This window comes from Peromyscus maniculatus, chromosome 6, assembly GCF_049852395.1.
Source record: "Peromyscus maniculatus bairdii isolate BWxNUB_F1_BW_parent chromosome 6, HU_Pman_BW_mat_3.1, whole genome shotgun sequence".
In the NCBI taxonomy this organism is placed as follows: domain Eukaryota; kingdom Metazoa; phylum Chordata; class Mammalia; order Rodentia; family Cricetidae; genus Peromyscus; species Peromyscus maniculatus.
Genome location: NC_134857.1, coordinates 125,419,423 through 125,438,399, shown reverse-complemented (window position 1 = coordinate 125,438,399; position 18,977 = coordinate 125,419,423). Strand labels below are relative to the sequence as shown.

At 45.3% G+C, this 18,977-nt stretch overlaps 1 protein-coding gene across 6 annotated transcripts in view; it reads right to left on the bottom strand.

Annotated features, from left to right (window-relative positions):
- The window catches only part of LOC107402187 (uncharacterized), a 50,424-nt gene extending 31,614 nt beyond the window's left edge, over window positions 1-18,810 (bottom strand). For 2 of the 6 annotated variants that reach the window (XR_013052418.1, XM_076575116.1), the window contains exon 1: window positions 15,168-18,810. Coding sequence is in view for 4 of the 6 variants with exons in the window: in XM_076575116.1 (XP_076431231.1) it covers window positions 15,168-15,802 (635 nt within the window). In the remaining 2 variants the exon portion in view is untranslated. Of the gene's footprint in view, window positions 1-10,309; window positions 14,160-15,167 lie in introns of those variants that run through there. The other 4 variants (XM_076575115.1, XM_076575114.1, XM_076575113.1 and 1 more) reach the window with 4 other exon arrangements.
- Window positions 18,811-18,977: the final 167 nt, after the last annotated feature.

The following is an 18,977-nucleotide window of genomic DNA, read 5'->3' as shown; positions in this document are numbered from 1 at the left end:
AGAGGCTAGACTATGCTAAAAAAAGAAAGGGAAAAATGTAAGCTTGAAACTAAATGTAAGCTTGAAACTACAATGTCTGGGAAGAAAACAGGAGTGGCAGAGAGGAAAAGCAGTTACAAACCCATCATTTGAAAGTGCTGATGAGGACCTAGGAGGATGGCTTACTGGGTGAATGCTTGTGACAAAAGCGTGAAGGCCTGAGCTCCAGTCCCCAGAAGCCAAGGGAAGCCCCGACAGTAGACCACATCTATAACCCCAGTGTGCCTGTGGCAAACGGGAATCAGACAGAAGAATTCCTGGAAGCTCTCACGCCAGCTAGCCTGGAACACACAGAAGTGAACAGAGACATCAAAAAAGGAGACCCTGCCTCGAGCAAAGTGGAAATGGAACAGCAGCACCCAAGTCTGCCCTCTGACCTTCAAACCCATGCCATTGTGAGTTCACAGGCCTGCATTCACATCTGTGAACGTGCATATACACCATTCTCTTTCACACACAATACAGAAACACAATCTTAAAAATATTGATGAACTTGATGTAACATTAAAATTGTCCACAATAAAACACATAGCTCAAGGCTAGTAAAATGGCCCAGTGGGTAAAGGCACCTGCTGCCAAGCCTGGCTGTCTAAGTGGGGTCTCTGGGACCCATGTAATGGAAGGAGAGACCTGATGCTTAAAGTTGTCCTGACCGCCGTATTAGCACCATGGCAGGCAGGTGTGAACACACACACACACACACACACACACACACACACACATACACACACACACACACTGCATTCTAGTGTGTACATATACATAAAATAAATAAAAGATATAATAATAAAAAATACATAAACTAAAAATAAAATAGACATTGTACCATATACACTTGTGAAAACATCAAGTAACTTAATATACATACTACTAGAGTCTGGAAAATTCAATAGAGATGTGTGAGACCAAAAAAAAAAATTTAAAGAAATAATGGTTGAAATTTTTTCCATATGTGATGAAAAATTTAAAATCCCAAATGCAGGAAACATGAAGAAAACTCTACCAAGGCATGTCAAGTGTCTCATAACTAGTTAGATCCTTGAAAGCCATGGAAAACATACAATGTAAAGCAAGGAACCGATTCCCAAGCAGCAGCATTGGGAACAATGAATGGAGCTGTTTCAGAAACACCAGCCAGGGACAGGGTGGCAGAATCTTTAAATAATGAAGCAAAAAGCAAAGCAAAACAAAACAAACCCTGCCAATCTGGAATCCAATACCCAGGAAAGCTATTTCTCAGAAATAAAGGAGAAACACACAAAGGAGTGTTTGAAATGACTAGCAGAAACTGACTAAGGTCAATAGTTTAATTAACAGTATTGTACTCATTAATTTCCTAACTTTCATGTGACCTGAGATGCCATCCTTGAAAGAAGCAGGTTAAGAGCTCATGACTGACAGTAGTGTACTATTTTGTAAGTTCTGCAACTCCAAAGAACATCAAAATTAAGGTTTTAAATATTAAAATTAAACAAAGCCTTTGCCAGCATACTTCGACAAGAGATTAAATGAAGAGGTTTATGGAGAAGCAAAAATAATATTCAAACTAAAATGAGATCTAAAAGAATGAAGGGCTGCAAAGATAGCACATTTGTGGGTAAATATAAATGTGTATTTTAGATATCTGTCTAAAAATGACAGGTCAAGGCTAAGTAAGATATTACTAATGTGTCATAAAATAGGATGTTAGCTATATGGAAATAAAATACATAACAAAAACTGCACAGAGACCGACAGGCAGGTGTGCTGCGGGGCGGGGCTTGTACTATTTTGTGTACAAAATAGTGTAATATCATCTGACAGTGGGTAAATGTAAACTTATTCTGTAAAGTCTAAGCCACTGAAATAAAACATCAGCTTCAAAAATCCAACCCAAGAAAGAGGAAGAGTGGAAGGGAAGAAAAGAGGAAAGAAGGAATAAATGGAAAGCAGGTAAGAATGACAGATGGACCCAAGTGTACCTACGGCCACATTCAGTGTTAATGTGTGAGCAATTCAATTAAAAAGTGAAAGTTGTCATGTGGATTAAAAAGCAAACCTCAACACTAAAAAACCTCACTTTAAGTATATAGATACCAAAAAAGTGGGAAATAAAAGAATAGAAAAATACCATGTAAGCAAAGATTATCACTAGAGATAAAGAATGTGTTTAGATTTCTGAAGCTAATTTTCCAGAGGAAAAGAACCCCAAACATATGCATGCATGTGTGCATCGTATACACATATATGGAGAGAGATTTCTTTTTCTAGGGGAGTAGCTCACATATGTTTGGAGGTGGAGGAGGGCCATGATCTATGGATGGCAGACTGGAGACCCAGTAGAGCTGATGGCCAAATACCTCAGCTCAAGTCTGAAACCTGATGGAAAAAGAAAAAAGACAAAAACATGCTCCACTTCAAAGCCACTCAGGCAGGAGGGATTTTTTTTTTCTTTTTCCCAGAGGGACAGATTGTTTTAAGGCCTTCCACAGACTGGGTGAGATGCGCCTACATCAGAGAGAGCAGTATGCTTTAGTCAGCCTACCGATTTAAAAGAGAAACTCATCCCAAATCACTTACAGACACATGCAGAATGATGTCTAACCCCATATCTGGCCCTTGTGGTATAGTCAGGTTGACTCCTGAAACCAGTCACCACAAAGAGTCACTTCGTAATTATAGTCTGTGTAACCAAAGGATGTAGTGACTTTAATCAGCTTAAAATAGGGTGAGGTAGAGCTTTGGATCTTGCTAGTCCTTGGTACTTACGGGGCTAAGGCAAGATGATTCCTTGAGTGAGGTCCATGGCCAACTTGGGTAACAGCAAAGCTGTGTCTGTTTAAAGTTAATAAATAAGCCAAGTGTGGTTGTATATGTCTGCAATGCCAACACTGAAAATGGAGGCAGGAAGGAAGTTATCCTCTGCCCCAAAGCTTGTTTGAGGCTATCCTAGACTACATGAGACCCTATCTAAAATAGATAAGTACATACATACATACATACATACATACATACATACATACATACTGCTTGGTATCACTATATTAATGATAAAATGAGACTTATATTCAAAAAGCATTGTCATTGACTAAAAAAACAGTCAAAATAATAATAACAGTAAATTTTTTAAAATGTACTATGCCTGCTGGTGGCACACACCTTTAATCCCAGCACTCAGGAGGCAGAGGCAAACTCTCTGTGAGTTTGAGGACAGCCTGGTCTACAGAGTGAGTTCCAGGACAGCCAGGGCTACACAGAGAAACTGTCTCAAAAAACCAAACCAAAACAAAACAAAACAAAAGGTACTATATGCCATTAGGTAGATATAAATCAATGTTTAAACACCTCCTAACAGAAGTCGGAAGTGCACCAGGCAGGGCCAGAGGTGAGACTTGGTGGTAGAGAGCCTATCCAGAGCATGCCAGCCTCTGAGTTTTATTCTTAGCACCAGAAAAAGAAAGAAAACCAAGCAAAACTGATCCAAATGAAAATCAAACAAATTCACAGCTTTGAATGGAAGCTCCAAGTGCTCCTCTTTAGTTGCCCATGGACTAGGTAGACAGCAGATGAGTGAGGACAAAGGACAGCGTGATTAGTTAGAAGAGAGGGCCCCAAACGGCACAGTCAGCACGCTTTTCAAATGGACTGTCTTCCTAGCCACTCAAGTCATCTATCAGCTTAGCTTCCAACATGAAAAGTAATTCAAGCCACGCATACTTTACTTTCTGATGATGATGAAGTCAAGCTAGAAATACATAACAGAATAATACCTGGAAAATCTCTAACTCATTAGATCCTAAGTAACACTTCTAAGTAATCTAAGTTAAAAATAAATTTGAAAGGAAACTAAAAAAATCTTTTGAATGGAATGAAATGAAAGCTGTGTCTAAGTCAGTATTCTGATCTGCGAGGAGATGCCATGATCATTATAGCTCCTATAAAGGAAAACATTTAATTGGGGCTGGCTTACTGTTTCAGAGGTTTAGTCCATTATCATCATGGTGGGACATGGTGGTGTGCAGGCAGACATGGTGCTGGAGAAGGAGCTGAGAGTTCTACATCTTGATCAGCAGCAATCGGAAGGAGTCTGCTTCCACACTGGGTATAGCTTGAGCATAGGAGACCTCAAAGCCCACCCCCACAGTGACACACTTCCTCCAACAAGGCCACACCTACTCTGACAAAGCCACATCTCCTAATAGTTCCACTCCCTATGGGCCAAGCATTCAAACACAGGAGTCTATGGGGGCCATACCTATTCAAACCACCACACACAGTTTATCAGAAATTGGGGGGTATAGCCAGGATGTTGGCTTATGACTTTAATCCCAGCACTGAGAAGGCTGAGGCAGATGGATCTCTATGAGCCAGCCTGGTCTACAGAGCCAACTCCAGGACAGCCAGGACTACATAGAGAAACCCTGTCTCAAAATAAAAGAAAACAGAACAAAAGTGGAGGCAGGCAGTTAAAGCGGGAGCAGAGGGATATTTGCCACATTAAATAGTAGAGACTGGGGATAGATTCAATGGGCAGAGTGTTTACTAAGCATGCACAAAGCTCTGGGTCTGATTCACAACCCCACATAAACTGGGTATGGCAATGTACACTTCTTCTCTTTTTGGTTTTTCGAGACAGGGTTTCTCTGTGTAGTTTTGGTGCCTGTCCTGGATCTCGCTCTGTAGACCAGGCTGGCCTCGAACTCACAAAGATCCACCTGGCTCTGCCTCCCAAGTGCTGGAATTAAAGGCGTGCGCCATCACCGCCAGGCTGGCAGTGTACACTTCTAATCACAGCACTCTGGATGTGGAGGCAGGAGAATCAGAATTTCATTATCCTTGACTACATGGCAAATTCAAAGCCAGCCTGGGCTACGTGAAACCACATTTTAAAAACACAAAACCCAAGCGAAGTAAAAGGGACTTACATGAGTGAGTTCAACTTCCATATTTAAGACATTTTAAAAAAGAAGTAAGTTGGACGCAAAGTATGCAGAAGAGAGGAGAGTAAGCAAGCTAGATGTGAGATCAAGAAAAATGATGGAGCATTCCTAAATGCCATAAAACCATGTGGAATCATGGAATAAGACCCTCTTACCCAAAAGGCTATTCCTTGTTTTCCACTTTATTGAGACAAAGCTTCTAATTGCTGGGCTCGTCTTTCTTCAGCAGTAACGTAGGGTTCTATCACATACCATTTCAGGTAAAGCCACAAGTATAACTACAAGGCCACCAGCTGTGGTCAGGACACCAGAAGATAGACCGCCCCCCCCCAAAAAAAAAAGCTATAAACATTACGAAGCTGTGTTATTTACCAAGGAAAGTGAAAGGACCATTAGTAAAAAATACCCCCCCCCCACCAGTGAATGGAAGGTCCTTGGAAATCCTAAACAGTCAGTCAAATCTAATCAGAGGAGCAAGAAGTCTGCCCTGGTGAGCTGTTAGAGGAAACTCGCACGTCCACTAGCAGCACCCCAAGCATGAGGCTCCCATCCCAAGCCCCAAGTCCAAGCCCTTGAACACCTGGTCACGTTCACACGTAAGTTGCTTATACATTCTGTACAAGTCTTATAAAGTCCTTACTGTGCTTCTCGACACGCAGTACTTCCACAGTCTCCCCTCTCTATTGCACCTTTGTTAGGGACTGAGCCCACGTCTTAGTCATCCCTCCGTCCTCAAGTCCCAGCATGGCCCAAGCATTCCATAAAGGTTCTTTAACACGCAAGAGGGGACCCTCTGGAAATAGAAACATTCACAGATAACGTTAGTGGGAGAGCCTGGAGATTTACCCACAAACAAAACGAGACTTCAGACCCAAGCTGAAACCAAGGAACCAGGCTTACTACCTGATTTCTAAGATTAGATTTTTAAGCATTTTAAACATATTTATTTCCAGCCTTCAGTGAGCGTTTGGGTGGGTCTGGCTTTTATCTGACTCCATCTGCCCATCCTTTTCCCACAGCGCTCTGGAAGAAAGCAGCCTGCGGTGACTCACAGCTCGGCACACTTCTTAGTTCCTAGGAGCCGACACCAAACTGTGTTCCAACAGGGAGGCATTTACGAAGGATCAAGACCTGGATGTCCCTGGCCTGCGGAAGTAGGTCACGTTATAAGGCTTCCAGCATGGTACTAAATTAACTGCACTCAGTTCCAGAGGGTTAATGACTAATAACTGGAGACAAGATTATAAGTGGAGATTGTCTCCATTCTCATTCCATGCCCCTTCAGAAGTCTTCCCTGGGCCTCTCCCCACCTCCACATTTCTCTCTTATCTCTCTGGCCCCAGTTTTCAGGGTCATAGGCATTGGAGCAGTGTTGATAGGCTGGCCACACTGTGAGAGTTAGTCCTTTCTGGCTTCCTTTCTTACAGAGGGCTCAAAGACTTCTCTAATCAGAATAGGAGAGCTATGACCTAGAAAACAGAAAGCCGGGAGAAAAGAGACACAGACGGAGTTGGTAACAAGAGATGACTGAGTCCCTAGGGGTGTGGTCATCGGTTGCTGCTCTCAGCTCCTCCCCTTTACATAATCACCCCTACACCCCATTCTTGGGTTGAATACTGACTTTCTCTCTCCATCCCTGGCCGTGCCTCTTCCTTCCCAAAGACTCCACAGGAGCTTCAGCTGGATCTTGGATCCTAGGATGAGATTAATTAATTGACAGGGCGTGCCTCAGTTTCCCAAGAGTAAAGAGCAACCCTCAACCCGGTTTTATTTCACCATCTTTGTCATCTCTGTATCCTCGGGTCCTAGCAAGCAAAACAACCCTGGAAATGTTCTTTTAAAAAAAAAAAAAAAAGAACCTTTGAAAAGGCAAGGGTTCGCATACAATACCCACAGAAGAGCCTACAGATTTAACTGAAAATAAGATTTCAGATCCAAGCTGAAAGCAAAGAACAGACTGAGGTCCTGAGAGATTTGAAAGCTTGCCACCTGCTTACCTGCAGGCTCTCTCCCTCCCTCCCTCCCTCTCTCTCTCTCTCTCTCTCTCTCTCTCTCTCTCTCTCTCTCTCTCTCTCTCTCTCTCTCATATGTGTGTGTATGCATCTAACATATCTATATATATGGTGCGTACACACACACACACACACACACACACTCCAACACATCCCTCAATGTATCTGTCCAATGCCCTCTTAACATAACCACCTAACTATCTTCTAGAAGTGGATTCTACCATAATGCTCTACACTAGCCTTAGGTTGCCATGGCACCTACTATCTATCCCTTAAACACAAAACCCCCAAATGGTGCTTCTTTCATTATTTCTAATGTTCACTACATCCTCCGGAGCTTGTCTTTTGTCTCTGGCAAACAGCTTACACACATCTAAATCATCCTCCATGGTGCCTGGCAAAGAAACAAGGATACATGCAGGCTTAGCATCACCATGCTGTTCTCTGATTATAATGATGGTGCTGATGTAACAACTTGATACTAATGATCCCATTCACTTCAATTTGCATCTCCCTTTAGATGCTGAAGAGTCATCTCTGGCTCAAAGACTAACACCAGTGGATTGGAAAGTGTAAAGGGAGCTTAATGGGCTGGCTCCCTGAAGACACAGTGCTGGTACCAATTTCTAAAATAGTTAGTAGAGTGCTTGCCTAGCATGAGCAAAGTCCTGGGTTCCACCCCCAGCCACTGCATTAAATCCAGGTGGTAGCATGACGTACACTCCCAGTATTTAGGAGGTGATTGCAGGAGACCAGGTCAAGGCCAGCCTTGGCTACATAGTGAATGCAAGTCCTGCCTGGGCGACATGCGGCCCTATGTCAAGGAAAAAACCAAATAAATACAAATTTAAAATAAGAAAAAGAGCAAATACTTGCAAAGAAACTCAAAGAATTAGCATAGTGTCTCCGGGATATAGAAAGGACGCAGGCCTGAGTTAGAGTCCCCAAGGGCCACATTCTAATCACCTGATTAACATCTCTGAAACTCTATTTTTTCTTTTTTAATGATTTATCTGTTTTTATTTGATTCGTACGGTTGTTTAGTCTGCAAGCATGCCTGTGCACCATGTATATGCCTGGTAACCACTGAGCCATCTCTCTAGCCCCCTGAAACTCCATTTCTTAAGCTTAGAAAGATGTCAGACAAGTTCATCCCAGAGGATGCTTTGAAACTGAAAAAAATTATTATTAATTATGTATATGTATGCAATATATGTGTGTGTGTGATATATGTGTATATGATATATGAGTGTATGTGTGTGGTGGATGTGTGTGTGTGTATGATACATGTGTGTATATGTATGTGATATATGTGTGTCTCTGTATGTGTGTGATGTATGTGCATATGTGTGTATATGATGCACGTGTAGGGGATGTATGTATATATATGTACAAAATGCAGATGTGTATTACCACACTCTGTGCTGTGTGTGGAAATCTGCGGAAAACTTCAGGAGTCAGTTCCCTCCTCCCCCTGTGGGTTCCTCCAGGGATCAAACTCAGGTCCTCAGGCCCTAGGGGCAGGTGCTCTACCCACTGAGCGGTCTTGCCACCTGAGAGGATTTCTTGAACGCCTGGTGAGGTGACCTTGAAGGCATTTGGCCCATGGAAGACGCCCAGTAAATGTCACTTTTCTTTCCTCCTCAGGGAGAAGGGGCTCTCGTCATCCAAAGCTCGGCAGCACACAGCTCAGTCTGGAGTCCATGCCCTCTGTGAGCTCACGCCCTACCCCCTGCTGCAGGATTTCCCCCTCCAGATGCTTGCTAATCTCCCGTGAAATGGTGGAATGCGTATGTTCTCTGCAGCCACGGGCTTCACACAGAGCATGTGTGGTGGGAGGAACTATGCCAGACTCTTTTCATCTGTCACAATACACACACACACACAAACAAGTACTTTCATTTTTAACGAGTGTCTTCAGAGGTAAACCTCATCTAGCTGCGTTCCCACAGCAGCCTGGCCACACTGTTCCTGAAGTATGGACCCACACCATGGTGGTAATCTCAATTATGTATGTATGTATGTATGTATGTATGTATGTATGTATGTATGTATGTGCTTGTGTATGTGAATGTATGTATGAGTTTAAAAGTGTATATGAAGTGTATGTATGGGTGTAATGAGTGTATGTGTAGGTGTATGTATATGTGAGTTTATGTGCGGGTGTATGCGTTTGTGAGTGGGGACAATCATGTCACAGCATCTAGATTCCCAGGGGTCAGAGGACAATTTTCAGGTTATCATCTTCTACCTTGTTAAGGCAGAGTCTCTGGTCTCTGGCTATTTCTGCTATACTTTGGACACCAGGCTAGCTAGCCTTTGAGCCTCACATCAATTCTCCTCTCTGCTTCCCAACTCAAGATGGGAGTACTGGGGTCACAGATATGGACCACCTCACCTGACTTTCTGGATGGGCTCCCAGGATTGAACACAGTTTGTCAGCTCGGAGGCAGATGTCTTTACCCACCAGTCATCTCCTCAGGTCCAGTGTTCCCTTTGGGATCACATGTATCTCCCTGGGCTTTGGAAGCCATTGAGCCAAAGGTCAGACATTGATAATGCCAATCTCATGTGTCACGTTTATTAGATCGAACTGAACTGTTCATCCTTGGTCTGCAGCACCCTAGTACTTTGTTATACTTTGTAATTCTTCAGATTTCCCAGAGCCTCAGAGATTTTAAGCATTGAACACATACAATTTTTGTTGTTGTTGTTCTGTAAGAATCAATGATGTTACCGGGCAACCTATAAACCCAGCACTTGGGAGGCAGAGCTAGGTGGATCTCTGTGAGTTCAAGGCCAGCATGGTCTACAGAGCAAGTTTCAGAACAGGCACCAAAACTACACAGAAAAACCCTGTCTCAGAAACACCCCCAGACCCCCACCCCCACCCCCACCCACGCAAGCGAGTACCCTGACACACACACACACACACACACACACAGAATCAATGATGTGAAAACAGTTTTATTTTGTTTTTCAAGCTGAAACCCAACCAAAGAAATAGCTCATACTAGCATCAAGCTGCTTTCAGCTTGCCATAACTTAGGGCACCATCACCTACCCAAGGCTCAGGGACAGCTTGCGAAAGCACACACTGGGTGTGCTTGCCTGGTGCCTGGAGAGTTCTGTGCCTAGTAACTGTTGTGAAGGTGGCCACAGGTCGTGGGCGGTGGCAGCTTTGACTGCCTCAGGCAACAAAATCAGTGGAGATGACTAAGTTATTATAACAGCATTCTCTCTCAATCTCTGAGCAGCATTTCTGCTCTCACCTCTCTCTTCCTCCCTCCCTCCCCTTTCCTCTTTAGAGGAAATGAGAACAAAGTCAGGCAGGAGCCCTAAAGAGAATAATTTTTATTAACTCGCTAATTGCCAGATTCTCATCTCATAGAAACTGGGGGTCCACAGTTACTGAAAACAGAGTTTTGAATTGGAAGGTGGATTTCACAGGGGTACATGTGTACCATGCTGTCCTTGAACGCAATGACCTGTGGAAACAGACACTCTGCTCTACTAAGAGCCTTGCCTTGTATGGGTGTGTAGCCGAAATTCTAAACAGTCTTAGTAAATCAGAAACACAGAGCCAACTACAGAGGAAATAGCCAAAGAGATCAGAGCAATAGCCATGACTAGCTTTAGCTTACCACCAGCAGTAGCTTCCACAGAGAGAACTTCTTCCTGCCTGACCTGTGTTTTTATTGCCTTTCTGTTCTGCCTTCTCATTGGCTCTAAGCCCAGCCACATGACTTCTTCATCACTGTCTGTCTATACAGACCTCCAGGTCTCTATGGTTGGTACTGGGATTAAAGGCTCGTGTCACCAAGCTTGGCTGTGCCTTGACCACACAGCGACTCTGCCTGCCATGTGATCGGATTAAGGGTGTGTGCTACCACCACTGGATTTCTGTTTAATGGCTATTTGACCTCTGATCTCCAGGCAACTTTATTTATTAACATACAAATAGAATATCACATTTCATCATAAATAAAATATTACCACATGGGTGCTCTAGTTACAAACTTCTAGTGAAGCCTCCTTGTATCATCTTTTAATAAAATACACCACAGGCTGTGTATAAAGTTCAGCTGAATGCACATATTCTCATGTAAAGGATGGACTCCACAGAGGCTTCCAACTGGCCCCATTGCTGAGGCCAAGGGGCAGCCAGGTCTGACCCCCAGACACAGCACTTTGTTTGTTTGTTTGTTTGTTTGTTTCTTTGTTTGACTTAGCTGGTCCTTTGGAGACACTTCTCTGACTCTGTAACTAGTCCAACCCTTTTATTTTATTGTCAAAGAAACCAAGACAAATCTTATGCTGCTCACCATCATGAGGGCTACAGGCAAGATGGCAATGCTGTGGCAGGCAAGGCCATTTGAGTGCTGTATGGGATGGTCTCTGGTACCCAGTGCAGGTCTGGATACTAGGCTAGATGGGTCTTTGTAATCATATTGTCAATATACCATACACATGCATACATAGCCTGAGTTCATCTACTCTACAGACTAGAAAATACTTTCTAGAATAAGACGAGCTCATTTGATGCTAATTATCATAAAAGTTAAGATCATGATAGTGCTTAGCAAGAGAGCTTTATTTTTATTTTATTAATTAATTAATTTATTATGAATTAAGCACTTTCTGTGTGCCAAGCATCAGGCCGAGTATTAATGCACAATCTTATGTCTTCCTTCACACAATCAGCCCAATGTCAGAACCTCCCTCGTACTTAATCCTCGTGCCCTGTAAGAAGCTGGCACAAATAAAAAGCTTCAATCTGTCTGTATGCTCTATCTGTGTGCTCATCAACTGTGCCCAAATTAAATCCTTTCTGAATCCTTAATGATGTGTGTGTGTGTGTGTGTGTGTGTGTGTGTGTGTGTGTGTGTGTGTGTTTTAAAGTAGGTAATTAAGAGAAAAGTACTTCCAGAAATAAAACACAGGAGGTGGAGGCTGAATTCTTGATTCCCTGAAATCTGGAGCTAGCCCATTTGATAGTGACTTATAATTACTATATTTCAAATTGCTCAATCATCTCCTGAAGATAGATTGCAGGGTGGGGTGGGAGGTGCCTTTCAGTTCTTTCCAGTGAAATGTTTCTGTGTTAGCACAAGACAAGCAGTTCTGTCAGGTAAGGGATTCAGACAGAACTGCAGGGCTTCCTGTGGCCCTGCGCCAGGGGGAGGAAATAAACAGATGTGGTTCCCATTGGATACGGGTGCCTAAGAGAAGTGTTTCCTGTCATACCGCCAAGACAGTGCCAGCTTCTCACAGCACTGACTCAGGGGAGAGCAAAGAGGAAGACAGAGTGGTATTTGGAGAGGGATTAAAAAAAAACATAAGAAAATGCCAGTTTTTCCATTTTACTGAGAGGTCATAAACTTCTACAACCAAGAGTTGAGTGGCAGCTCTGATGTGTGTGTATACCTGCCTGTGGAAGCCAGAGGTTGATATTAGGCATCTTCCTTAATCACTCTCCACATCATCATCATCATCATCATCATCGACTAAGTCTTATTGTGTATCCCTGGTTAATTATTATTATTATTGACTAAGTCTTATTGTGTAGCCCTGGTTTATTATTATTATTATTATTATTATTATTATTATTATTATTGACTAAGTCTTTATTGTGTAGCCCTGGTTGGCCTGGAACTTGCCCTGTAGACTAGACTGGCCCTAGACTCAAAGAGATCCGATTGCCTCTGCATTCCAAGAACAAGGGTCTAAAAGGCTCACTCCAACTTTCTTTTTTGAGTCAGGGTCTCTCACTAAACCTGAAGCCTACTGATTTTGCTAGGCTGGTTGACCAAGGAACTCTGGAGACCTGCCCATCACCACCTCCTCAGGGCTCAGATTACTAGGTCCAGCTTTTTTTTTTTTAATAAATAAAAAAAGATTTATTTTGTTTGTATATTTTGCCTGAATGTATGTATGCACACCATGTGTGTGCCTGGTGTTAACAGAGTTCAGAAGAGGGGATCTTTTGGAACTGGAATTATAGATGATTGTGAGCCGTCATGTGGGTGCTAAGAACTGAACTCCTGGCTGCTGCAAGAGTAACAACTTCTCTTAACTGCTGAACCAGTTCTCCAGTCCCCCACACCCAGCTTTTTCTGGTGATCTGAACTCAGGGCCTCATGCTTGGGTAGCAAACACTTGAGTTTCTGGGTCACATCACTTCTGATCATTAAGTAAAGTCAAGTTCATTTGGCAATGAAATGGGCAGTGGGCACTCTTCTTGGAGGCGACACAGGTAGCTGGGAGCTACAGAGTACCTGAGAGGACAAGTCCTTTGAAGTCTGCAGCCTGACCATTGCAACCAGCAACTGTGAGGTGTCTAGAATCAGGCAAATGGTGTTTCAACCTTATAACTGATTGTCAATGTTTTAAAATGTTGAAGACTTCACAAGTACATCTGATCTCTGGCATCTCTTTTATATGAGAACACATGCCTACTTTTTCATTTATCCATACCCAACAGCCCCCAATACTAAGGACAAGCATCAACCAGTACTCATCCTCAGGCATGCTATTCTGTGACCTAGCAGTCCTGCAGCAATTTGAATGTGTCCCCTGGACTGGGATCATCCTTATAGAGACAAAAAGCAAGGCAGACTCCACAACTCTACCAACATTTAGGCAAAGTCCTGATGCTTGACAGCCAAGTACCCCTGATCTCTGGCCAGTATGCTAAAGAAACCCTGTGGTTCAGCCACACTGTCCTTATAGTTGGTCAAGGCTCTGCTGCCCTTTTCCCAGATGTGCTTCCCTGTCAGCAGACACTTACTTGACCTCTCAGCTCCACATTAGCAAGTTCAGCCCTAAGTCCACATGCCTGCATCTTCATCAGACCCAAGCACCCCCCAGGGGAAGTTCGGTGTTAAAAGCCTTGGTTTGTATGTCACTGGTGCCTAGGCATTTCATGAACTAAATAAATCTGGCATCCAGAAAATAAAGGGTCGGTCCTTTGATATATAGGTATGTTTTTACTCACAATATAGGGGAGAAAATAGCTAAAAGCAAATTGATGAACTAGCAAGGAAGTGGTACTGAAATTTTAACTCAGTTATAAACTCAGTTCACCCCACCCAGGCCAGGCCTTCCTCCACAGGTAGGGACTGCTTAGTCAATGTGGTTTGCAAGGTGTCCAGCCTTAGATATCCTCCCTATCAGCTTATCATAGTTCCTAAAAAAAAAAAAAAAAAAAAAAAAAAAAACCAAAAACAAAAACAAAAACAAAAAAACAAAAAACCCTGTAACTTACTTCTATTGAGACTTTGTTAAAATAAAACACCTTCCCCCAATCCCTTGCCATCCTCAAGGCTAATAGAGTCAGCAGCTTCAGTTAGCTTATTAACTATTCTTCTATCTGATGTCTTTTTCCTAGACTGTCTGGCTATGTAGTGATAGGATTACAGGGAACCTTCCAGGAGATAGGACAGACCTGAATGTCTGAGCCAAGGAACCAAGAGCAGGCACTCCAGGCAGGCCTATGGTTAAGTGCAAGAGCGATTTGGACCAAGATGCCCTGGTGCAGCCTGCTACGTGAGTGGCCTGTGGCTAGTCACTGGGCTTCTGGAGTTCTGTTTCTTCATTCAGGTACAAAATGATGTTAGCAAGACCATGCGCATTGGTGGTTAAGGAGCGACCACACTGCAGAACTTGCAAATGGTGTGTGGAATGGAGTAAGCCCCGGGGCACAGCCATTCTCAGGAGGGGCTACCCGGGGGCGGGGCCCTGAAAGGATTGTAGGGGTCTTACTCTTTCAGGCCTCCTTTGCTGGTGTGCAGCTAAAGCAAGAAAAAAGGCAGGCGGTGGCGCTCACCTTTAATCCCAGCATTCAGGGCAGGGGCAGAGGCAGGCGGATCTCTGTGAGTTTGAAGCCAGAGTTCCAGGACAGCCAGAGCTACACAGAGAAACCCTGTCTTGAAGTGGGGGTGGAGGAGCAGAAAGAAAGAAGGAAGGAAGGAAAGAAGGAAGGGAATGGAAGGAGAGAGAGAGCAGGCAGGCGGAAAATTGTAGGGCACTCAGAAACAGTGAGCTCCAGCTTGTGTCCCCTTTGAAGTCCAGACCCTTCTGGATTTCACCCCCACCCCCAGACAACCCCCGGTCACCCCACCCCTCTGGTTTCTTCCTGTCTCAGCAAAGGCCACCTTCCTACACAAAGTCCCCAGCCCCCAGTTCCTGGGCGTACCCTCGATGTCTGGCACGGAGAGGCCACTTGCTGCCCCGTAGGGAGAACGAGTCAACAGCGGGGTGGACGGGAAAAGTGACATAATCCTTGCAGCTCCCTGTGCCACCAGCCTCTCCCACAGCGCAGGCCTGGTTTCTGCTCTCCCGCGCAGGGGGCCGGGGATTGAGGTGCTGCGGACTCCGGGCTCCGCCAGCCTTGGGGTCCCTTGCGACGGGGGGAACCCGGGCGTGGGCGGCCGGGATGCACTTTTCAGGAACGCCGCGGCGGCTGCGCGGTCGCCGGGCAAGCTCCCAGGACCGCCGCCCCCTCGGAGCCGGATGACGGAGTCTCGAAAGACTTTCACCAAATATGGGCCGAGGCTGGAAACGTCCTGTGCTGCGCGTCGCCGGAAACCTCGAGTCGCGGCCACCGCGGGAGTGCGGATCTCGGGCCAGCGGCCCACAGGGGGCGGCGGCGGCAGGGCCCATCCCGGTGGCCAAGGCCCGGTGCCCTCGTGCCCTCCCGACCCGCATGTCTGTCACCATAATCTCAGCCACCCCCGCCCATGCCAAGTTATGAGGGTGGGGGAGGGAAGAGAGGTGCAAAAAATGTAGGGTGACCTTAAAGGGTGCCACCTTAAAGCTTCTTGAAGACATTGTAAACGGGGCTAAAAAAGTGAGGTCGTGAGCAACCCTTTATCTGATTATGGACACACACAAGCGAAAGTGGGGAAATGGGGGCGGAAAAAAGGTATTAGGGTGAGGGAAGAGACTGAGATAGAAAAAGAAAGGGAGGGAGGGAGGGAAGGGGAGGGAGGAAAGAGGAGACAGAGGGAGGAAAAGGAGGAGGGGGCACTCCTGTGATCCAGGGTAGTGGGACCAGCAGCATCACCTAGAGCCTTGTTAAAATGCAGCCGAGGACAAACTCTGGAGTGGGGCCTAGCAATCAGACTTAACCAACCCTCGGCGTGATGCTGGTCTGAGACCCACTAAACTAGGAAGCTGGAGTGGACAGGTTTGGGATTATGATCAGTCTCAATTGCTGCCAGACAGTGAAACCTTCTTGGGGTAATCTAAACTTCCCTGGCAGTCACAAGCGAGACTCTCCACCTCTCAGCCAGAGCCAGGAGCCGCAGAGGACAAGCAGTCCTTTCTCAGTGGCTTGCGGCTCAAAGAAACACGTCGGCTGGTGGAGGGACGGTAGGGGATAGAGCCATGCAAATGAGCACACCCGAAGCAACACTTACCCACACCATTTGCACATTTCCCTCCGTGTCTGTCAACGAAAGATCTGTAGCTCTCAGCAGAGGAGGTGAGAAGGCGACAGGACGTCTGGGGTTTCTGGACCAGTCTGGGGTTTCTGCACCATCCTAGGCAAGGACTTAAGAAGCCACCGTTCCTCTTGGTTACCAGCAGGCGAAGCAGGGCATGCTGTCTGCAAAGGCTGTGCTCATAGGTTACAGCAGCCTTTCCTCCTCTGGCACCTCCTGGCCTCTTGGACTCCAGCTTCCCACCTCTTCCCACCACACACTCGCGGCTTTAAATGGGCAGTTGATGGTAATGTCCTGGTTCTCCTCTGGGACAACCCCGTTCTTTGAGATTGCCTGGTTGGAGACCAGAAACAAAACCCCACACATCCTTGTTAGAAAACTTTAATCTGATTTTTAAAGGCATCTATGGAATGGCGTGTCTGTTTGGACGCTGTGCTGTACACTGGACCTCTAGGCTGCTCCTCCTCCCCCAGCAAAGGAACACAGTATATTCGGGCCAGTTGGATCACCCACTGTAACTTTATTTTAAATCATGATAGACAGATTGCGTGAAAAACAAGGAATTCCAAAGAATTTCCTGCTCTGGGAACAGAAGTTAAGTCTATATTTAACAACATTTGAAGCTGTCAAGAATGCCTTGTGGTTGGATAACAGAGGCAGAAAAATGTTAAAAACGCAAGCTACTGCTATACCCAAATATGGAAATATTGTTACGTCTGGTGTCTGATTCACCATCTGGAAATACTTACAACCATGAAGTCAAATAGAAAAGACGCCACACCAGAAGCCAGGAACTCTCGTCTCCATTCGCTTTCTCCATCACCTCCTTCCACCCTCTTCTGTGCCTTCTCCACCCTCCACCCCTCCCCTCCCGGCCACTTCCCTAAGATGGAAACAATGAACCATTAAGGCAGGAGGAACTGTTCTCTAGCAGACGAAATAGGCTGGCCTAGGGGACAGGGCCCGGCTTTGCTTTCTTCATTTGCATAACACCTGACAACCCTTTGTCTTTGAAAGTCCCCACACCCAGAAAGCCTTAGAGGTCCTACTGCCCCTAGCAAATACTTTTGAATGAATGAACTTAGCTCTTTCCTGTAACAGCTGTCTTCACCCAATAGCTTCTCATTGTGCTCACTGGAGTCATTCATAGAAAAGTCCGCACTGACAGCGCTCTTAAGCAACACTGCTAGGTTTTGAAGGCAGACAGGCCTTATATATTGAAAATGAAGAGAAGCTATCCCAGAGCATTAAGGGGAGTGAGGAATCTAGTATCATTTCTTATTAATATTACATAAGAAGACAGCTTATGAAGCTTTGGAAGTTTATGGATGGCACTAGTAATCCTGGAGAGGGTCTTAATGAGGGGGTCTTCAGGTGTGTCTAATAAGATCTTAAAATCTGATTTAATTTATTACAGAATGTTGTCCTCTAAATCCCTCATTTCTTTGAACTGAGAGAGAGAAAGAGAGCCATTGCACTTCACTTTTTGAAAAGGAAGCCTTCCAAGTGATCCAAAGCAAAGGAGTTACACACACACACACACACACACACACACACACACACACTCGAACACATACACATGCACACAGAGACACATGTGAACACACACACACACACACACACACGCACGCACGCACACACGCACACACACGCGCGCACACACACACGTCTTTTTCCAGCTATCCAAAGGGCACAATGGTCCTTTTGGACTCTGTTTTGTCCTGGCAGCTTTTGCACCTGATGATTTCGGGACAAATCACTCCACGGTCGTCTCCTCCGCTTCTGGTTTGGCTGCTCAGTTTCCACCGCCACCAGTCGGGGAGAGAGGCCAGGAGGGCTTACCCGGCCTCCCGCATCCGTGAGGAAGTGCAAGTCAAGCAAGCTCCGGGAGAACTCCCTGCACTCGTTTCCTCTTGGATTTCCATCGCAGGCAGTGGGCTGGAACTAAAAATGGGAACCTCCAAAAACAAACAAGTACAACATACCAAAAAAAGAGGGGGAGGGATGAGGGAAGACCTCTGGCTGGAAATTTGCCAGGCGAAGAGGGAAGCTCCCCCCACCCTCTCATTCATAAATGCCACTCTGAGTATTAATTTGCAATACACTTCTCTTGGCTAATAAACATCATGCCACAGCTTTGGGACTTGATCCGAGCATGCCTCTTTGAAGTCCACAAATAGATTCCTGGCTCAGAGACCCAGCTCCCCCTCCCCTTTGGACTCAGAGTAGATAACTTGACTCTCACCTTGGTTGTAAACAAGCAAACAGCTCCCTGCGTTCCCGGGTGAGGGCTTCGGCAGATGCCGGGTCCGGGTCCACTGGGCATCTTCAAACAAAACCACTTTTGTTCCTCCCTCTCAGGTCCTCCCACCCTCCCAATGATCTGAAGTGCTCCCACCAACACACACACCACGCCCCCTCATATACTCTTCGACCAAAATCATCACCCTCGCGCCCCAAGCATCCCACCCTCCCCAATGAATGTCGTTATTTAAAGTGGAAAAAACGAACTTTTTTTTCTTTGATAGATCTGAGAAGGGGGGTAGGGGGGGGAAGGTGCA